At 45.3% G+C, this 22,085-nt stretch overlaps 1 protein-coding gene across 3 annotated transcripts in view; it reads right to left on the bottom strand.

The window, feature by feature from the left end:
• Window positions 1–22,085, bottom strand: part of PRELID2 (PRELI domain containing 2) — a 148,894-nt gene that overhangs the window by 84,374 nt on the left and 42,435 nt on the right. For all 3 annotated transcript variants that reach the window (XM_073575267.1, XM_073575268.1, XM_073575266.1), the window contains exons 2-3: window positions 21,877–21,934; window positions 13,505–13,578 (exon numbers count right to left, since the gene is read on the bottom strand). In XM_073575267.1, coding sequence (XP_073431368.1) covers window positions 13,505–13,578; window positions 21,877–21,934 — 132 coding nt within the window. The remainder of the gene's footprint in view (window positions 1–13,504; window positions 13,579–21,876; window positions 21,935–22,085) is intronic.

Here is a 22,085-nt window from a genome sequence, read left to right as displayed (position 1 = left end):
GTTCTTAAAAATCTAAAGGGAAGTAGTCTTTAGATGCATGTTGCCCAAACCACTGACAGAATGAATCAGAGACAGGCTGCAAGATTGAACCAGATATGTTTTTCTCTGAAAACAGTTTTAAAAGCCGGCCGGGGACAGACCTGATTAGTTGGGTGTGGGCCCTGGCCGCCTCCTCCCTACCCAAGCTGATTGACAAGTCTCTCACCACATAAACACATGCCAGACACTTGTCAATCAACTTGAGTGAAGAGAAGTCAGCCAGGGAGCACGCTGGACATGGCAGGTCTCTCCCTACAGTCCATGGCTGTATTTTCAAACTATGTTTTCTCTGAAACAAGCAACACATGACTGACTGCAATTGCAACATGAATCTAATGGCAGGTTTTCTTTAGAAGTTTTTTGACAGGTCATTGCCTTTGTTTAGCAGTGATGAACTGTGGGAATCCAGGTTGTGAGACCCCCACTAAGGACAGAGGGGCTCATCTTATCCACAAGCAGAGCTGAACATCGCTCTACTGACTGAGTTTTTGATCCTTAGTCAAACTGATTGGTGTGGGGGAATCTTATACCATAGATCACCATCAAGCACCACTAATGCACAGTGGCTATAACAAAGAATATTTCAAAAGTTTAGTCACTTTTTAAACTGTTGGAAAATGAAAATTGCACTGTGACTTGTTATTACAGGCTGCAAGGGCATTTTTGTTTTGATAAATGAGACCACTTTCTTTATCCACCGGCCTGTCTGCATACAACTGCAGCAGAATGGGAAATTCTTTCCCCATAGAGAAGATGGTTATAACATCTCTTCCACATCGCTTAATAAGTGCCTTGTAAACAATACAGCCATGCTACCTTTGTCCTAGCAGACCCACAAGAATGAAAAATCAGAAAAGCAAACGACCATGTACAAACTCAAAAGTAAATTACTTTGAAAAAAAAATTCTATTTGTCTTTTTTAACAAATGTTCTTTCAAAATTATCCTGGAATCCATGAAGATTTTACATCTAAGTGGATGGTTTATTGTCATCATTGGATTTATGATGCTCTTCTCAAAAGAAAAACAAAAAAAAAAAAGATGAATTTATATCAAAAGCAATGTGTGTATGTGCAGAACTTACCAAAGCCCAGGGAACGAGGATGCAGAGCGCACAAAAGAAATCACAAAAACAAGCCCAAACAAAAAGGATTGAGAATTGAAAAGCCTGGAAATGTATGGTGATAAATGCGAGCCATTTAAACATATCGAGCACATTGATTTCCAAGGTCTTTATCACAATAGTACTGAGGCTTTCTGAGCTTCCCACTCGTTTTACTGCCCTTTACTGGTCACAATGCTTAGTTACACGCCGGCTTTAGGAAAAAAATAAAGCGATAATAATTGTTAAACAGATCCCGACAGTTCTCTATTCATTTATTAGGGAACACTATAGTGTGACGGCACGTGGAAACAAACAACATTTCTGCAGGACACACAGCATGCAGATCTCTCCGGAAAATGATTAACACTCTAAATTAGAAATATGACTTCCTGCAAGTAAGCATTAGCTAGTGTAAGTAATTGCAAGTATTCACTCGGTAACCGGGCCACACTTGCATACATTCCCCCCTTCCAATTTAAGCACTTTCTGTGTAGGCCTAGCTTATATGGGAGTATTACCAATTAGCCAACTAATTGAGGCCACATTGCTACACCCGAAATGTTGGTCTTACTTTAAAGCCATGTTCACACATTGAGTATTTGGTATCACTCTTTGTAAGCCAAAACCAGTAGTGGAACAATCAGAGGAAACGTATAATAGAAACACGTCACCACTTCTGTATTCTTCACCCACTCCTGGTTTTGGCTTACACATACGGATGTAAAAAAATGATCAAATACTGAACGTGTGAACATGGCCTAAGTGAAACAGTTGGTCTTAAAAGTTATCAGATGACCAGAAATGTTCCTGAAGCTTCGAATAAAAATCAGGACCTACTTGTGAGGGCTACCATTTGTCTGACATGGGACCATGATAAGGTTCATGACAGTAGTTTATGAACCACACTTAGCAGGGTAGTAAAGATTTGTCCATATTACGTTTAATACCATCAGTAAGCCTATGGAGTGTGGAAGGAAACTGGAGTACCTGGATGGAACCCCCCCCCCCCCAACAAAGCACGGAGAGAACACAAGACTCTAGCATTGCAAAGCAACAATACTAACCACTAAGACACCATGCTGCCCAATACTTTGGTATCACTGTATATAGTACAAGAGGTTAGATGATCGCAGGTACAAGTCTCCGAAGAAGACTTACAAAAAATGTTATAAAAGGATGCGTAAAATGAAATAAAAAAATTACATGCATTTATCAGACTATACCTATAAGATTTTTTGGGGAAAATGAGGGTGTGTTATAGTCTGAATATACTTACAAATACTGTGGTGGCAGCAGGAATCGGTCGATTCTGCGACGGTCCAAGTCAGACGCTGACGGGCAATGACCACACTCCCTTCGCAGGCTGGTGCGGCAGGTTCGGTGGTGGTGTTCTGTGGTGCGGGGGGGCTCCATTTTGTGGAAGCCCGGAGGCCCCGCACATCCATTGTTGCAATGCGGTGGCTTCCGGGAAAATGATCGCCGGGGGTGGAGCATGCTCGGATTGAGATCTCGTCTCCCGAGATCTTGTGAGGAGATCGCAATCTGAGCATGCACCGCCCCTGGTGGCCATTTTCCCAGAAGCCACCGCATCGCAGCAATGGATGTGCGGGGCCTCCGGGCTTTCACAAGATGCCGGCGGAGCCACGAGCACCACCGCCGAACCTGCCACACCAGCGTGTGTGTATGTAAATTTTTTTATATAAATATATATATATATATATATTACACATATACACACACACACACGAGACCACTGCAAAATTTCCATTTTGTCTGATTTTTCTCTATATAGGTACATTTGAGTAAAATGTAAGTTGCTCTTTTATTCTATAAAACTACTGACATTATTTTAAGAAAGTGAGAAATGGACAAAATAATAAAAAATGCAGTGCTTATAGACCTCAAATAATGCTATGAAAACAAGTTCATAATCATTTAGAAACAATACTAATGTTTTAACTCAGGAAAAGTTCAGAAAGAAATATTTTGTGGCATAACCATGATTTTTAATCACAGCTTTCATGCATCTTGGCATGCTTTCCACCAGTCTCTCTCACTGCTTTTGGGTGACCTTATACACTCCTGGTACAGAAATGTCAGCAGTTCTTCCTTGCTTGATGGCTTAAGACTATCCATCTTCCTCTTGACTACATTCCAGAGGTTTTCAAAGGGGTGCAGGTCTGGAGATTGGGCTGGCCATGACAGGGATTTTATGCGGTGGTCCTTCATCCACCGATCCTCCACAAAATTTTCACAGTGGGTGCAAGACACTGTGGCTTGTACGCTTCTCCAGGTCTCTGTCTAACCATTAGCTGACCAGGTGTTGGGCAAATCTGAAAACTAAACTCAGAGAAGATTACCTTACTCCAGTCCTCTATGGTCCAATCCTTATGGTTTTTGGCAAACTTCAGCCTGGCTCTCCTTTGATTCTCATTGATGAAAGGATTTTTTCTAGCTTCACGTGACTTGAGCCATGCCTTCAGGAGCCTGATATGAACTGTTCTTGCCGTGCACTTCACCTCAGCTGCCATTTGCCATTCCTTTTGTAGGTCACTTGATGTCATCCTGCGGTTGCTGAGTGACATTCGAATAAGAGGACGGTCATCCGGGTCAGTGGAGAGCCGTTTTCGTCCTCTTCCGGTAAAATATTGTTTAAAAAACAGTCAGTGAAATATTTTACCTCACAAAATTAATCCTCTGTGATTCCCTGCTATGATGTCAGTATTGTCTTTTGCTTCCTCCCCTGCCCAGGAGATGTGGTATGCTCCGTACACTGTCAGACACAGACAATTTTTAAAATGAACGTTTGTTCATGGGAAAACCTCTTTAATGTGACCGGCTTCTTCTGCCTGTAGACACGTCGCGCATCTGCCGCCGGGATCAGCCGAATGATTTGCTGCGCCTGTGCGTAATTCGAGCAGGTGCAATGCAACGGTATTCCACTGGTAGTACCGCGCAAAAGGCTGCGTGAATGTGTGAGCGCGAGAGAGAGCGCTAGAGAGAGCGCGCGAGTGTATGAGTGTGTGTGTGTGTGTGTGTGTGTGTGTGTGTGGTGCATATGGCGCATAGAGTGTGTGTGTGTTGTGACGGTGTTTCGCTGGTGGTACCAGGCAAAAGGTTGGTACCAACAGCAGTTTCCATATTGAGACACCCATCACTTGGGAGTCCCAATATGGCGGTTGGTGAACTTCCTCCGCGTGGAATTCTGGGATACGGTGACATCTGGACAGAACAGGAAATGAAAACATTACAAGGGAATTACATAAAATATATATATATATATATATATATATATATATATATATATATATATATAAAAGTAATTGTAATTGTTAAAATTGTTAAAAGTAATTGTAATTGTTCCTCTGCATGAATGCCTGAGTAGATTTGGAGCGGTGTTTTGGATCATTGTCTTGCTGAAATATCCATCCCCTGCGTAACTTCAACTTCGTCACTGATTCTTGCACATTATTGTCAAGAATCTGCTGATACTGAGTTGAATCCATGCGACTCTCAACTTTAACAAGATTCCCGGTGCCAACATTGGCCACACAGCCCCAAAGCATGATGTAACCTCCACCAAATTTTACTGTGGGTAGCAAGTGTTTTTCTTGGAATGCTGTGTTTTTTAGCCTCCATGCATAACGCCTTTTTGTATGACCAAACAACTCAATCTTTGTTTCATCAGTCCACAGGACCTTCTTCCAAAATGTAACTGGCTTGTCCAAATGTGCTTTTGCATACCTCAGGCGACTGTGTTTGTGGCGTGCTTGCAGAAACGGCTTCTTTCGCATCACTCTCCCATACAGCTTCTGCTTGTGCAAAGTGGCTGTATTGTTGACCGATGCACAGTGACACCATCTGCAGCCAGATGATGCTGCAGATCTTTGGAGGTGGTCTGTGGATTGTCCTTCACTGTTCTCACCATTCTTCTTCTCTGCCTTTCTGATATTTTTCTTGGCCTGCCACTTCTGGGCTTAACAAGAACTGTACCCGTGTTCTTCCATTTCCTTACTATGTTCCTCACAGTGGAAACTGACAGGTTAAATCTCTGAGACAACTTTTTGTATCCTTCCCCTGAAAAGCTATGTTGAATAATCTTTGTTTTCAGATCATTTGAGAGGTGTTTTGAGGAGCCCATGATGCCACTCTTCATAGGAGAATCAAACAGGAGAACTACTTGCAAGTGGCCACCTTAAATACCTTTTCTCATGATTTGATACACCTGGCTATGAAGTTCAAAGCTCAATGAGGTTACAAAACCAATTTAGTGCTTCAGGAAGTCAGTAAAAAGTAGTTAGGAGTGTTCAAATCAAGAAAATGATAAGGGTGCCCATACTTTTGCACCGGTCAAATTTTGTTTAAATGCAGATTGCACTTTTTCTGTTAGTACAATAAACCTCATTTGAATCCAGAAATATAACTGGGTCCATCAGTTATTAGATATATGAAACTGAAATAGCTGTTGCAAAAAACAAAATTGTTATAAAAGGTTAACATTAATAGGGGTGCCCAAACTTTTACATATGACTGTATATATATAAAACTTCCTTCTCGCCCCTCAATGGGCGTGGTCTTTGTTGTCCTTTGTCATTCTCAGGTCCTCTACCAGAGGCCTGGGAGTTTGAGGGTTCTGCGCAGAATCTTAGTTGTTCCCAGTATTGCGCTTTTCTGGACAGAGAGCTCAGATGATGCTTTCTGGGATCTGTTGTAGTCATTCTTCCAACTTAGGGGGTCACTGCTCCAAGTGCTCCTATCACCACAGGAATCACTGTTGCCTTCACCTTCCACATCTTCTCCAGTTCTCCTTTGAGGCCCTGGTATTTCTCCAGCTTCTTATATTCCTTCCTTCTGATGTTACTGTCACTTAGCACTACCGCATGTATTATCATTGATGTCTTCTGATCATTGTCTATTATCAATGTCTGGTTGGTTAGCCAACACCTGCTTATCTGTCTTGATGTTGAAGTCCCACAAGATTCTCCAGTCTGAAGGACATCCTGATGTCTTCACTGTAGATCCTTGTTAGGTGGATCTGTGAATTGATGTCTCCTAGTTTTTGCATACAGCTTTATGTCATCCATGTAGAGGAGGTGGCTGATGGTGCTTCCACCCTTGAAATTGTATCCATAGCCAGACTCTAATTATCTGACTGAGGGGGTTCAAGCCTATGCAGAACAGCTATGGGGACAGTGCATCACCTTGGTATATGCCGCATTTGATGGTCACTTGTGCTAGTTGTCTTGCGTTGACTTCCAATGTTGTTCTCCATAGCCCCATTGAGTTTCTGAGGAAGGTTGTTATCTATAGACATACACACAAACATCTCTATCTATCTATATATCTATATCACGCTCCATTTCCTCTTTTCCACCATTAAAAATAATTTAGAAAAGTCCAATCCATCAAAATATAAAAATTCATTAACTCACTCGGTAAGCAGCGTAACAAGGGAAAAAAAGATCAAAATGCCAGATTGCAATTTTTTTCAACCATCGCAAAAGCACAATAAAATGCAATTTGGAGAGATCAAAACATTGTATCTTCCCCCAAATGATACTAACAAAAATGTCAGCTCAGGGCACTAAGAACAAGTCCTGACACAGCTCCATTACCTGAAAATTGACAAACGTTATGGCTCTCGGAAAAAGAAAAGCCATTTCTTTATTCATTTATTTTTACAAATGTCCTATTTTTTTACTGCCAATAAAAAAAAAAAAAAAACAATTGTACTTATTCCTGTATTTATCCTCACTTGGAATTTTTATTACACGATTAAGGCGGGGTTCACACGTAGCGGAATTCCCGCGGAAGTTACCACGAGAATTCCGGAATTCCATTCCACGGTAAAACCTTATTTTATATTCCCACGATTTTCCTGCGGAAAAACTAGCAATTTGCAAGCATAATTAGCTTGCAGAATGCTAAAGTTTTCCAAGCGATCTGTAGCATCGCTTGGAGAACTGATAGGTTGGTCACACTCGTCAAACAGTCATAGTGTTTGACTAGTGTGACCAACTTTTTACTATTGAGGCTGCCTATGCAGCATAAGTAGTAAAAAGATCTAATGTTAAAAATAATTTAAAAAAATAAATAAATCGTGTTATATTCACCTTCAGAATTCAAAGCAGCGTCCCCAGGCGGCCGCAATGCTCCGACAGCTCCCGCTCCCAGTGATGCATTGCGGCAATGACCTTTGATGACGTCGCGGTCTTGCGAGACGCGACGTCAGCATAGGTCATCGCAATACATTACTGGGAACGGGAGCTGCCACGTGTATCGCTGAAGCCTGGGGACGCTGCGCGGGACGTCGGAAGGTGAAAATAACCCAATTTTTTATTTTAATTCTATTTTTTATAGGGATATGGTACCCAGAGCCCGGAGGACAGTCTCCTCTGGACCGTGGGCACCATCCGCAAATGTTCGGCTTACTTTTCGCATGGTGGGCACATCCACATGCAGAAAGTAAGCAGAACAATGCATTCCTATGTGGGCGGAATCGCCACAATTCCGCAAATTAATGAGCATGCTGCGTATTTTTCCGCGGGAAAATCCGCAGCATTAGTACAGAATTGTGGAATCCCAAAGGATGCTATTTTTTGTGCTAAAAACCGCAGCGAGAAAACCTGAACGTGTGAACGCAGCCTTACAGTACATTACATGAAAAAATTAAGAGTGTCATTCAAAAGTACAACTTTTTGGGGAAAAAAAAAAAAAAAAAAGAGTGGCCCTCATACAGCTATGTCGATGGAAAAATAAGAAAAAACGATACGGCTCTTAGAATAAGAGGAGGAATAAATAAAGGCGCAAAATGTGAAACTGACAGTTCGGAAAGGGGTAAAAGAAATTGTTCCATTTTTTTCACATACGAGAAAAAGGGTGAACGTCAGAATGAGGTCGGATATGATCAATCTAATAAACTGCACTTATTTTAAAGGCACAATTATACGTTCTGCTATCAGTTTTTGGCTGCGCATTTAAAAGGGAAAGTGCTGTGCTTCTTTAGATATCTATTTTACCTAATAGGTGCAGAAATGGTGCAGAAAATCTGCAACATCAAAAATGCACCAAAAGTTTATCGTGGGAGCGTAGAACTGAGTGAAGCCCAAAGCGTTCTTTCAATGTGGTTTCGATACAATACATTTCAAAAGAAAAAAAAAAAGTGACTTTTTTAAGGCCCAATATAAAACAACCAGTGCTGTGAGCACAACTTGCTCTAGGTATGGTGTATTTTGGACATCCGATGATGCACACAACACAAGTTATTCTGTTATTAGTGGTCCTCTGGGACGTATGCACGGCCATCAGTGCTCTGAAGTACATTGCATGTATGTCACTTCATTCTTTACTAATTTATTTCTCAAATAACAAACAGGACATTGTAAAGTACAGTCCGGAAGATAGGCGCTTTCTAAAAGCAAAATGTGTGACCTGCTGCAATACGAGATGTCAGAAAAAAAAAAAAAGAATCTGTATTAATCCTTGTAATTAGGCTCGAGGATTAATAGTTAAGCAATGATGAAAGCTGACTGACTGCTGTTAGCGCTTGGTATTCATATGCACTCAATGACCTTAATAAATGATGGCGAGGTCAAGCAAATGTTTAAACATTTATGCAAAATGCTTAGTCCATAGTCAGATTCCCTTTACTGCTAAAAAGCTAAGTAAATTATCTGCCCATTCCATGATTCATTTGGAGTTGCTTCCAGCTGGTTATAGCCCATTGAAAATGATGGATTGCAAAACACCCCCCTTTTGCCAGCAGTTGCATGCAAGACAATTTAACACGCAGAACTCAGCAAATGGTAGCGGCACAATTCTCCTACCTTGAGAATCCACTCTCTCTGGGCTGATGGTGCATGAAAGAAAAAGTCAAACAGAAGTTGTATGCCTGCACATTGTACGCTGCATATCATGGCTCTTCCTTACACAGGACAGACAACATCTGTTGGTCGTCACATTACATGTCTATTACACGGAGAGGATGTACACTTATTGGTGAATGGATGCTTCACCATGACAGATTGATTTAAGTTGTTTTCTAATTATAATAATAATAATAATAATAATAATAATAATAATAATAATAATAATTCTTATTTAGCGCCAACATATTCCGCAGCGCTTTACAGTTTAACAGTTTCAAAACACAAGTCATAAGTAACAACGTTAACAATACAATAATTAAAGCAAAATAAGACGACCCTGCTCGTGAGAGCTTACAATCTACAATGAGGTGGGGGAGATACAAAGTACAGGTGTGTATTTACAATGATGGTCTAGCCATCTTCAGAAGGTGGGGGATAGAGACAGTGAATGGGTGACATATGCACACTTACACATAAAATGACTTTGATTAGTGAACGTGATGGGCTGCTCTGAACAGATGTGTTTTGAAGGAGCGCCTAAAACTGTGCAAATTGTGGATAGTCCTAATTTCTGGGGTACAGCATTCCAGAGGATTGGCGCAGTGCGGGAGAAGTCTTGGAGTCGGGAGTGGGAGGTGCGGATTACTGCAGAGGTTAGTCGAAAGTCTTTTGCAGAGCGCAGCGGTCGGCTAGGCCAATAGACAGAAATGAGGGAGATGTAGGGGGGTGCCGCACTGTGGAGACCTTTGTGGGTGAGAACAAGTACTTTGAATTGGATCCTATAATGAATGGGCAGCCAGTGTAATGATTGGCGAAGAGCGGATGCGTCCGAGTACCGATTAGCCAGATGGATGACCCTGGCTGCTGCATTAAGTATGGACTGGAGAGGGGAAAGTCGAGTAATGGGGAAGCCAATTAATAGAGCGTTGCAGTAGACCAGGCGGGAGTGGATCAGGGCGACAGTGAGGGTTTTTGTTGTTTCCATAGTGAGAAAAGGGAGAATTCTGGAGATGTTCTTTAGGTGTAAGCGGCAAGTGCGGGCAAGAAATTATAGATGGGATGTGAAGGAGAGATTGGTGTCAAACATAACGCCCAGACAGCGCGCCTGCTGCCGGGGTGTTATTATGGTGCCACCCACAGAGGGGGAAATGTCAGATTTAGGGAGGTTAGTAGACGGCAGGAGCAGAAGAAGTTCAGTTTTGTAGAGGTTGAGTTTCAGATCGAGAATGGACATGATGTTGGAGACTGCGGACAGACAGTCACTGGTGTTCTTTAGTACAGCGGGGGTAAGGTCAGGGGATGACGTGTATAGTTGTGTGTCATCAGCATAAAGATGGTACTGAAGCCAAATCTGCTGATGGTCTGTCCAATTGGGGCTGTGTAGATAGAGAAGAGAAGGGGGCCAAGGACTGAGCCCTGAGGTACCCCAACAGCGAGAGGAAGAGATGACGTGGAGCTAGAGAACAAAACACTGAAGGAGCGGTCAGAGAGATAGGAAGAGAACCAGGAGAGAGTGATGTCCTTAAAGCCTAGTGACTGGAGCCTATGGAGTAGGAGACTATGGTAAACAGTTTCACTTTTTAAGACATCAGGAAAAAATCCATGTATTATGGTGTTAAAAGTGACTTGGTTTATCTAAAAATAAAAAAAGATTTCATATGTATACCATCAAAAACCTATAACTAGCACTACTCAAAGAGTGTAACATCTTCAGTGAGGAAATCGTCTTCTACAGTTGGGGTTAATGACTGTGGTGCTCAACCTAAGCAATTCAACTGTTAGCAATACTGCACAAAGAGAAAAAAAAAAAAAAAAAAAAAAAAAAAAAAAACACACCAGGAGCCACTGCCAGTATTCTTAATTTTTTTTTTTTTTTTTACTCACATTGCGTTTTAAACAAATATACAGCTTGGGACGGAAGCTGGAAAAAAGGGACGGCCGTTTTGCTCACTTTTGCCCTAACTGACCTTACCTGACATTCCTTGTACAGGGGCGAAAAAAGCATTTAGTCAGCCAGCAAATGTGCAAGTTTTCCCACTTAAAAGAAGAGAGGCCTGTAATTGGCATTATTATTATGCATTTATATAGCGCCATGGAATAATATTCCATGGCGCTTTACATGTGAAAAGGGGAAATCTAGACAAGTATAATAAACATGTGTAAGACAAGGGACACACAAGTACATAAGGTGAGGGGACCCTGCCCGCGAGGGTTCGCAGTCTACAGGCATCATAGGTAGACCACAACTAAGAGTGAAAGTGAGAAAACAAATCCAGAAAATCACCTTGTCAGATTTGGCAAGATTTATTTTGCAAATTATGGTGGCTCCCCAATTACGCTTCTGTGCAGATGCAATTCTCTTTGCTCTGGTGAGGGTAGAGCAGAATACTGTATAAGCAGGGAATGGTCAAAGAGCACAGATGACCTGAAAGTAAAGCCAACGCATGCGCATTACAGTACTCTGTTAAGGCCTCAGCAGCGCAGAGTGAAGTACGCCTGCACAGGAATGTGATTAGGAGACAGGTGACGTATGACGCATGACGCAAACAGGACGGCGGCAACTGTGATGAGAGAGGAGGCACCGGATCAAGACCAGCAATGTCCATTGGACCGGAACACTCCATATGGTGGGATAATAAAAGGTCTTTATTTGTGCCATATAGGAGAGGATTGGGGGACTTGGGTACAGCTTACTAGAATACAATAAAAAAGGCCTTAAAAGGTGGTGGCAAATTTATATAGAGAAAACCTGGTGACAGGTTCCATTAACCCCTTCACGACAGTCTTTTTTCACCTTTCTGACATGGCCAATTTTTACAATTCTCACCACTGTCTCTTTATGAGGTCATAACTCTGGAACGCTTCAACGGATCCCGCTGATTCTAAAAACGTTTTCTCGTGACATATTGTACTTTATGACAGCAGTAAAATTTCTTCGATATGACGCGTTTTTTTGGGGAAAAACTGGAATTTTGCAACAATTTTACAAATTTCACAATTTTCCAACTTTTAATTTTTATGCCCTTAAATGAGAGAGTCATAACGTACAACAGTTAATAAATACCATTTCCCGCATGTCTACTTTACATCAGCACAATTTTGGAACCAAAATTTTTTCTGTAAGAAAGTTATAAGGGTTAAAAGTTGACCAGCGATTTCTCACACCATTCTAAAAACTGCACCCCTCAAGATGCTCAAAACCACATTCAAGAAGTTTATTAACCCTTCAGGATTTTTTGGAATGTTTATAAAAAAAAAAAAATGAACATTTAACTTTTTTTCACAAAAAATTTACTTCAGATCCTATTTGTTTTAATTTCCAAAGGGTAACAGGAGAAAATGGACCCCAAAAGTTGTTGTACAATTTGTCCTGAGTACGCGGATACACTATATGTGGGGGTAAACTACTGTTTGGGTGCATGGCAGAGCTCGGAAGGGAAGGAGCACCTTTATTTATTTTTTTTAACCTTATTAACATAGTCGCAAGTTGGGACATTACTATATAAAGTCAGATCGCTGATCAGACACTTTGCATAGCACTGTGTTAGATCAGCGATATGACAGGCAGTGTAGGAGGCTTGCCAGCGCCTGCTCTCAGCCACCTCACTGAAGGACCCGGAAGGACCCCGCGGCCATCTTGGAGTCGGGGGGTCGCCATGGAGACCACAGGAACAACGCGATAGCATCACGTTGTCCAGCTGGGAGAGCAGGGAGCCCCCTCCCTACGCAAGGGGTTAAATGCCCACAATCGGTGCTAGCACTGAATGTGGGAGTTGCTGCGGGGTGTCAGCTGTCACATACAACTGACACCCGCACCCGATCACCGCGGCGCTTAGCGTGAAGCCGCGGTGCTCGGGCCGCCGTACTAGTACTGCTCTGGTCGGAAATGCAGTTACCGCAGAGAAGTACTAGTACGGCGAGGGTCGTGAAGGGGTTAAAAATATTCCTCGACTCTCGTTGTGAAAACCACACTGGTAAATTATTACTTCTATAATGTATTTTGTCTGATGTTATAATTATGCTTTTCTGTATCAAAATGTTTACACTATTGCTAAGTGGTGGAGACTGACATGCGGCGCTTCTTTCCAGACCACAGCATGTCAATTTCTCTTACGGAGACTAGAGTCACATCAACAGAGTGTATTGGATGCAGTAAATCCTCATGGATCAGTGAACACATGCGGATTTACCTGCGTTCAATATAAAAAAAATAAGAAAATACACTGCGTCCAATGGGCTGCTAGTTCTGGATCGTGGGAACCCAGTCTAAGGAGCGTCAAGAATCCAGGATAGTAGGAAAGTGCGTGAAACAGCCATCACCTTAGCATTTCCAGCTCTCCTCCACAGCCATATACTGCATTTGTCTAAATGGTGATGTGAATAAAACAAGATAACTTAATTTGCTGAGTGCCACTGTTTTTCCCTTTATCATGTACTATTGACCAGAAATGCATAAATATATAGAGTATAAATATTTTAAAAAAATGAGTTACCTTTCTCAGAAAGGATGGAATGATATTATTGCAGGTAGCAATTCTTCTTCTATACACAATGCCTGTACCAGGGTCTGGTTTTCAAAAAGGGAGAGACAGGAATTAGCATTAAATATCCTTCATTGTAACTACACATGACTGTACTGCCTTCCAAAAATAACTCTTATGGAAACACATGGCTGGATTTTGTGAATAAAGAATTATTTCCATCTTCATAGAAGGGTATGGCCAGACAGTGCCTGTTAAAAGAAGCAAGTATGCAATTTATTGTTTGTTCATGACGGGGCAGAGGTGAGGAGCCACCTTTGGGCCTGGGGAAGGTAATAGTACTTTTTTTTGTATAGCTGCCGTAACCTAGGAAGAGGGATCCTGGAAAAAAAAAAAAAAAACACTTAAGACTTATGTGTTTTCTTTTCACTATCTACAAAACGAGATTAATCTTTATTTTTAATCTAACAAAAATGATTTAAAGCCAAGAGGTTTATTTGTGTATACTTATAACAGATTTACCGTATTTTTTGGAATATAAGACGCACTTTATTCCTCCAAAAATGTGGAGGAAAACGGGTGGGGTGCGTCTTATAGTACAGATGTGCCGGCTCTGGCTATGGTGGGGAGGTGGAGGAGCGGTTTCGGCGGAGCAGCGACCTACTCCTGTGCCTGCTGCTAAGGAGAAATTATTATTCACTGCATTCCACGCCCATGGGCAGCAATGAATACTCATTTCTCTTGAATAGCGTCTTGGTATGATTGGCCCCATCCCGTTCAAGGTATACATGGCCCCATCAGAAAATATTAAAAAAAAAAAAAAAAAAAAAGAAACATTACACTTACCTTTTCTCAGCTCCCTCGCAGCATCTCGTTCCATTGCCAGCTGCTGCTTAATGCTAGTAAGCAGCGCATGGCAGGGACGTCATGTGCTGCTTATAAGACGAAGGGCAGGTGCCGGAATACTCGCTGCTCTGGACGCCGGGACTGTGTGCGCAGAGATCAGTGAGTATTCACTGCTCTTCAGTAGCACGCAGAGTGTAAGCTGTTGGCTTCCTGCTGCTGCCGAATGGTCATGTGTGCCGCTAAAGAGAAATGAATATTCACCTCTCAAGTAGCAGCACACGTGACTGCCCGGCAGCTGCAGGAAGGATCCGGGTGACACTGTGCGCGCTACTGAAGAGCAATGAATTGAAAGGAAAAATACAGGGCGCATCCACTGTGTGAAATCCGTATCAAAAAACACATTAACAGAGAAAAAGGAAGGTGCTCACCTATTGGGGTTGTGAGGAAGTCACAACACCCATAAACGCATGAGAAGCAGCAGCAAGTCTGCACAGGGTCCTAGGACAAATTTGCAAAAACGGCGTGAAAGTGCAATGAGGACTGCGCTTGCTTCTGGTGGAGTACAAGGTTCTTTATTCAGCCAACGAGTTTCCTGAGCCTACTGGCTCACTTCACGAATCTGCCCTGATGAAGTGAGCCAGTAGGCTCAGGAAACGCGTTGGCTGAATAAAGAACCTTGTACTCCACCAGAAGCAAGCGCAGTCCTTATTGCACTTTCACGCCGTTTTTGCACTGAAGAGCAATGAATACTCTCACTGCTCTCTGTGCACAGAGTCCCGGCATGCAGAGCAGTGAGTATTCCGGCAGCTGTGCTCTGCTTGTGAGCAGCGCATGACATCCCTGTCATGCGCTGTTTACAAGTATAAAGCAGCTGTTGGCATCGGAGTAAGATGCTGAGGGAGCGCTGGGAAGGTAAATGTAAAGTTCTTTGCATTTTTAATGTTTTCTGATGGAGCCATGCATACCAGGAAGGGAGTGGGGTCCAATTATAAGGATTGGGCCCATGCATACTAAGACGAGATAGGGGTCCTGCATACCTGGATATGGATGGGGCCATACAAACTAAGACGAGATGGGGGCCCACGCATACCAGGATAGGGATGGGGGCCCACGCATACATACTAGGATAGGGATGAGGAGCCATGCATACCAGGATATGGATGAGGGAGCCATGCATACCAGGATAGGGATGAGGGAGCATGCATACTAGGATAGGGATGAGAGGCCCATGCATACCAGGAAGGGAGTGGGGTCCAATTATAAGGATTGGGCCCATGCATACTAAGACGAGATAGGGGTCCTGCATACCTGGATATGGATGGGGGCCATACAAACTAAGACGAGATGGGGGCCCACTCATACCAGGATAGGGATTGGGGCCCACGCATACATACTAGGATAGGGATGAGGAGCCATGCATACCAGGATATGGATGAGGGAGCCATGCATATCAGGATAGGGATGAGGAGGCATGCATACTAGGATAGGGATGAGAGGCCCATGCATACCAGGATATGGATGAGAGAGCCATGCATACCAGGATAGGGATGAGGAGAGCCATGCATATAAGAATAGGGATGAGGAGAGCCATGCATACCAAGGTAGGGAAGAAGGGCCATGAATACCAGGATAGGGATGAGGGGGGCATGTGTATTAGGACGGGGATGAGGGGGACCATATATATACCAGGACAGGGGATATTAAGTACAGAATTGACCACATTTTTTGCTTCAATTTGTTTTCCTAATTTCCTCCTCTAAAACCTAGATGTGCCTTATGGTCTGGTGCGTCTTATAGTCTGAAACATGGATTTTTGTGAGTACTCACCGTAAAATCCTTTCGCTCATTGGGGGACACAGATACTGTGGGTGTATGCTTCTGCCGCTAGGAGGCTGACACTAAGTGAAAAAAAAGAGGTTAGCTCCTCCTCCGCAGTATACACCCTCGCCCCTACTGCGGGCAGAAATCAGTTTGGTGCCAAAGCAGTAGGAGGACAACAAAACAGCCTTAATACAGGTACAACATGTCCAAAGGAAAACACCACCTTTATTTCAAATAAGTAAACACATTCATTTAAACAAGAGCCAACTGGCCAATAGGGTAGGTGCTGTGTCCCCCAATGAGCGTCTCGGAGAAAAGGATTTTACGGTGAGTACTCCCAAAAATCCATGTTTCTCCTTCGTCTCATTGGGGGACACAGATACTGTGGGACGTCCTAAAGCAGTCCCTGGGTGGGAGATTGACTCACCGATCCAAGCTACATTCACCTCCTGTTTAAAGGTGCGCCACCGTTGCTTGGAAAATCCTTCTACCCAGGCTTGCATACGCCGAGGCCTAAGCATGGATATTACGTTTGGCAAATGTGTCCAGGCTGGAGCAGGTTGCTGCCTTGCAAACCTGTTCTGTCGAAGCCTGATGCCGAAGCGCCCAAAAGGCGCCCACTGCCCGAGTAGAGTGTGCTCTGATCCCTGCTGGAATCGGCGTGCCTCTAATGCAGTAGGACTCCTGAATAGTCAAACGAATCCATCTGGCTATGATAGACTTTGAGGCAGCGAGTCCCTTCCTGCGTTCTTCAGGGAGCACGAACAGCGTGTCCGTCTGAGGAAAGGGTGCCGTCCGTGACACGTACCTCTGGAGGGCTCTTACCAGGTCTAACGCGTGAAGAGCCTTCTTCCACACGGTGCACCGGTGCTGGAAAAAATGAAGGCAAAACAACATCTTCATTGATGTGAAAAAGAGGACACGACCTTCGGCAGAAAAAGAGGGGCTGGTGTGAGGACCACCTTATACCTATGGAAAGTGAGGAACGGAGCTCGGCAGGATAGAGCCGCCAGCTCTGAAACCCGCCTGATGGAAGTGATGGCCACTAGGGGAACAACTTTTCCAGGAAAGGTATCCTGAAACAGTTCCAATGGAGCTTCCTGCAGAACGCTTAAGACCATGTAAAGAACCCAGGCGTCCATCGGCGCCATATAGGGAGGTACCAAGTGGAACACTCCCCGGATGAAAAGTTTTCACCTGCAAATTGGCAGTAACCCTGCACTGGAACAGGACGGATAAGGCCGACATTTGTCTCCTGCGGAAACCTGGGGCAAAGCCAGAGACTAATGCTCTAATGACTGAGCTATCCGGGCTCTCTGAGCTCGACTGGAGAAAAACCAAGATGTTGGAGATCGAGAATCTTAGCGGAGAAACACCGCGCCTCGACATCAAGCAAAGAACACCTTCCAGGTGTGGTGGTAAATTCATGCTGAAGCAGGCCTCCGGGCTCTAATCGTTGTAGCGACCACCTTGCTCCCGAACCCTGCCTGGGTTAGAATCCGAGATTCAACGGCTCCGCCGGCAAACACAGGGTCCCTGAGTTCGGGAGGCAAATTGGCCCTTGAGACGGTAGATCTGGACGCTCTAGCAGGCGCCCAGGAACGTCGGCGAGCAGCTGCCTTAGATCTGCGTACCACGCTCGATGGGGCCAGTCTGGGGCCAGCAGAATCGCCGGCCCCCCTTCCGTCTTAATCCCTTTGCTGATTCTCGGGAGTAGTGGCAGTGGGGGAAATGGATATGGGAGGCGAAACTGGTTCCATGGCAGAAGCAACGCGTCCCCCGCGAATGCCTGCGGGTCCCTGGCCCGAGAGACATATGTGGGCACCTTGGCATTCACTCTGGAAACCGTCAGGTCCACATCTGGAGCTCCCCACAGTTGACAAATCTGTTGAAGAACTTCGGGATGTAGAGACCACTCTCCGGATGCAAGACCCTGCCGGCTGAGGAAGTCTGTCGCCCAATTCTCCACTCCCGGGATTTGGACAGCCGAAATCACTGAGTGGTTTGCTTCGGCCCACTGAAGAACGTGCTCCACCTCGCGCATGGTTGTTCTGCTGCGGGTGCCCCCCTGACGAATTATGTAAACCACCGCCGTGGCGATGTCCGATAGAATCCGGACGGGACGGCCTGCTAGCAAGTGATGAAACCTCTGCAGAGCCAGCCGAATTGCTCGTATCCCCCAATAAGTTGATCGGGAGGCGTGCCGCCTGTGGTGACCACAGTTTCTGGGTTGTGTGGTGGCTAAACACCGCTCCCCAACCGAGGAGACTGACGTCAATTGTCATTATCAGCCCATGACATAGGCCAGAGAGGAACTGGTTATCCACCATCCGAGCGACTGCCTGACTTGAGGCCAGTCTGCACTGCCGATTGAGCGTGAAAGGATTCTTGTCCCAGGCTGACACGAGGCGTGCTGCAGGGGGTGAAGGATGGAACTGGACGAAAGTTATCGCTTCGATTGCTGCCACCATTTTCCCTAGGATCCTTATCGCGGATCTGATGGTATGAGGGACTGGTTGGCGTAGTGTCCGGACTCCCTGCCGGAGACTAGCGCCCTTTCCTGAGGGAGAATTATCAACCCTCAGCAAGTGTCGAAGATCATCCATAGGAAGGACATCCTCTGAGCTGGCACAAGGGATGATTTCTTTGCACTGACCAACCATCTAAGCGGCAAGAGTATCTAGCGTGATGCTGACACCTTCTTCACCTGCCCGTATTGACGGGCCCTTGACCAAGAGGTCGTCCAGATAAGGCAAGACGGCTATGCCTCGAGAATGCAGTGTGGCCCTGACAATTGTCAAAACCTTTATGAACACTCTGGGAGACGTGGCTAGCCCGAAGGGTAGCGCTACGAACTTAAAATGCTGAACGCTGATGGCGAAGCGTAGCCGCCTCTGATGAGGAGGAAAAAATGGGAATATGCAGAAAAGAATCATGGCTTTCAATTGAGGCCAAATATTCTCACTGTTCCATGACCGCTATGACTGAACGGAGAGACTCCATCCGGAAATGTCTGATCCTGATGAATTTGTTCAGAAGCTTTAGGTCCAAAACAGGCCTGACAGACCCATCCTTTTTGGGGACCTCAAAAAGGTTTGAATAGAACCCCTGAGCTCTTCCATGTTCCGGCACTGGAACAATGACTCCGTTGTGCAGGAGCGACTTGATGGCTCCCAATAGAGCCCTTACCTGGGTATCCACCCAGGGAAGCCGGGAAGGAAAAAAACCTTCTTGGAGGGTATCTGGCAAATTCTATTTTGTAACCTGAGGACACCAACACTTTTACCCATGCGTCGTGAGCGATGTTGGCCCAGACGTGGTGAAAACAAAGTAGGCAGCCGCCCACTTGCTGGTGTCGTCTGGTAAAGACATCGAGTCATCTGGCCGATGATCCTTAGGATCTGGGTCCCCTCGATCTGGCCTCTTGAGCATGCATTCTCCCCAATGGGTTGGCTCTATATGACCTGCCGCTCCCTATCCTGGTTGAGGCGGCCTGAGGTGGCGGAATTGGGCCCCGTAGTCCACCCGGAGTCTTTTAACACATGACCCCAGACCGTCTCCTATTCGGGTCCCGGACCAGGCTCAGGCGGCTTACCGGCCGCCACCTGACCAATGCCATCACGCCCGGCCTAGAATGGCCGGTGGCACTGCGAAAGGCCCGAAAACGTGCCTGAACCGGGTGACGAAAAAATGATCTAACCTTCTGTTGGGGGAGAAACCCGCTCCTTACTCCTGTGGAGTCGGAGATAAGTTGATCCAAAAATAGGCGGCCGCACTGATCAGGCAGGGAAGTCAAGGACTTCTTGGAAGTAGAATCGGCCCGCCATGTCCTCAACCATAGGGCTCTTCAGATAGAGATTGCATTAGCGGCAGCAAGTGCTGAACAATTGGTCGCATCCAAAAACGCATTCATTACATAATCTCCGGCTATCGTCATCTGACCTGTGACCTCCGAGATCTCTGCAGGTAGATCCTGCTCCTGCGCGACCTTGTTTAATGTTTCTGACTATGATATCATAGCCTTGGCTGCGAACGAGGGAGTGAGTGCAGACCCTGACGCCTCATATACTGAACGAGCTAGGCTCTCAATAAGTCAGTCCGTGGGATCTTTAATCGAGGAAACCCTAGGGACAGATAACAGGGTCTTAGTTGCCAGGCGTGAAACCGGAGGATCCACTATCGAGGATTCCATCCATTGTGTACGGAGGTCCGGAGCAAACGGATAACACGTTTCGAGTGCCCTTTAACACGAGAAAAACGCCTTTTTGGACGTTCTCTGTGCCGCTGTACTATGTCCTCAAACTCAGGGTGAGAGGAAAAAAAATCTGTGCGGCCGCTTCACTCGTTTACATGCCACTTTATGCTCCGTAGCTGCTGCGGTATCATCCTCAATCCCCAGGGTCTGATTGATGGCTTCTATGAGGCTGTCCACCGTTTCACGTGACTCTGGAGTGTCCAGGTCAATGGGCTTGTCTGAGTCGCAATCTGAGGTCTGCTCGCTATCAACCACTGGTGACGGGGAGCGAGAAGCAGATCTTACGGATGCCAAAGGCACCGGATGGACTGGGCGACACCGTGTGGATTTGTTTCCCCCAGGTCTGCCTGGAGTGAGGGCGGCCCCTGCAGGCCGGAGGCTCCTGTAAGGTGAATGTTCCCTCTAAAGGCGGCGACACTGTCCCTGCCCCTATCTGGGGCTTGAAGGGATTCTATTGCTCTCGTAGGCGACACCATGTACTGTGACAGTGATCGGGCCCACTCCGGGGGATTTGACACATTGGTCGCGGTCGCAGGGGAGGGCTCCTGGGCGCGTTTGGATTTGCAGGCTTCGCATAAACGCTGCTCTGCGCACGCGGAAACGCAGTCTGACAAGAGATGCATGCCGCGTAAAAGAACTTGTACGTCTTTGCTTTCTTCGGACATGGTGTATCTGTCCGCTGCTGGGGATATGGGGAAGAGGTAGCTCCTCGTTTTTCCCTAGCATGGCCTCTCGGGCAGCACTTACCCCAGTCTTGCGCCCCCCGACCTGGATGCTTACTTTAAATCGTGCGCCGAAGCCTCGATTTTTTTTTTCCGCCGCCGAGTGCGGGGTGGGCTGCCGGAAGTGACATGCGGCCCCGAGGGCGGAACCAATTTTCCACTCCCGGAAAAAAAATAGTCTGGAGAGATCCAGACTGTGTGTGCCTCCATAGGACACTAAGCAAAAACTGATTTCCGCCCGCAATAGGGGCGAGGGTGTATACTGCGGAGGAGGAGCTAACTTCTTTTTTTCACTTAGTGTCAGCCTCCTAGCGGCAGAAGCATACACCCACAGTATCTGTGTCCCCCAATGAGACGAAGGAGAAATACGGTACACACCAACTTTTAGGCTAGACTAAACCATTATGACATAACGAGCAGCGGGGCTTGCAACCTACGATGACATCAGCGTCGCCATGGCAACCATTATGACATCATAATGAGGGCCGGGGGTTGATACACACTTTTTCCCCAATTATGTAGATAGGGGCAACATTTTTTGGTGAATTGGAATGCGTGGGGTTAAAATTTCGCCTCACAACATAGCTTAGGACACTCTCGGGGTCCAGTCGTGTGACTGTGCCAAATTTTGTGGCTGTAGCTGCGACGGTGCGGATGCCTATCCCGGACATACACACACTTGAGCTTTATATATTAGATATATTCTGTGTGACGATACTTTTATTGCTATAAATGCTCACCTGTTTGCTCTTCTACAGTTGTAACTGCAGTTACATTCTTCTCTAACGGGGTAGGATACTAAAAGAAAAAGCAAGCAATAAATATTATTAAATAGTACAAGTCAGTCTTCATACAGTAGCAAACAACTGGCATATGCACGGACCTAGAAGATTAGAAACTGTAGGGTACAAGATATGGGTCACACAGAGTAAGAGGTGGCTTTACTTGT

This window comes from Dendrobates tinctorius, unplaced genomic scaffold (assembly GCF_039654945.1).
Source record: "Dendrobates tinctorius isolate UK_male_01 unplaced genomic scaffold, ASM3965494v1 ptg000043l, whole genome shotgun sequence".
Taxonomy (NCBI): domain Eukaryota; kingdom Metazoa; phylum Chordata; class Amphibia; order Anura; family Dendrobatidae; genus Dendrobates; species Dendrobates tinctorius.
The sequence above is the reverse complement of the archived record's forward strand: the minus strand, read 5'-3'. Positions and strand labels throughout refer to the sequence as shown.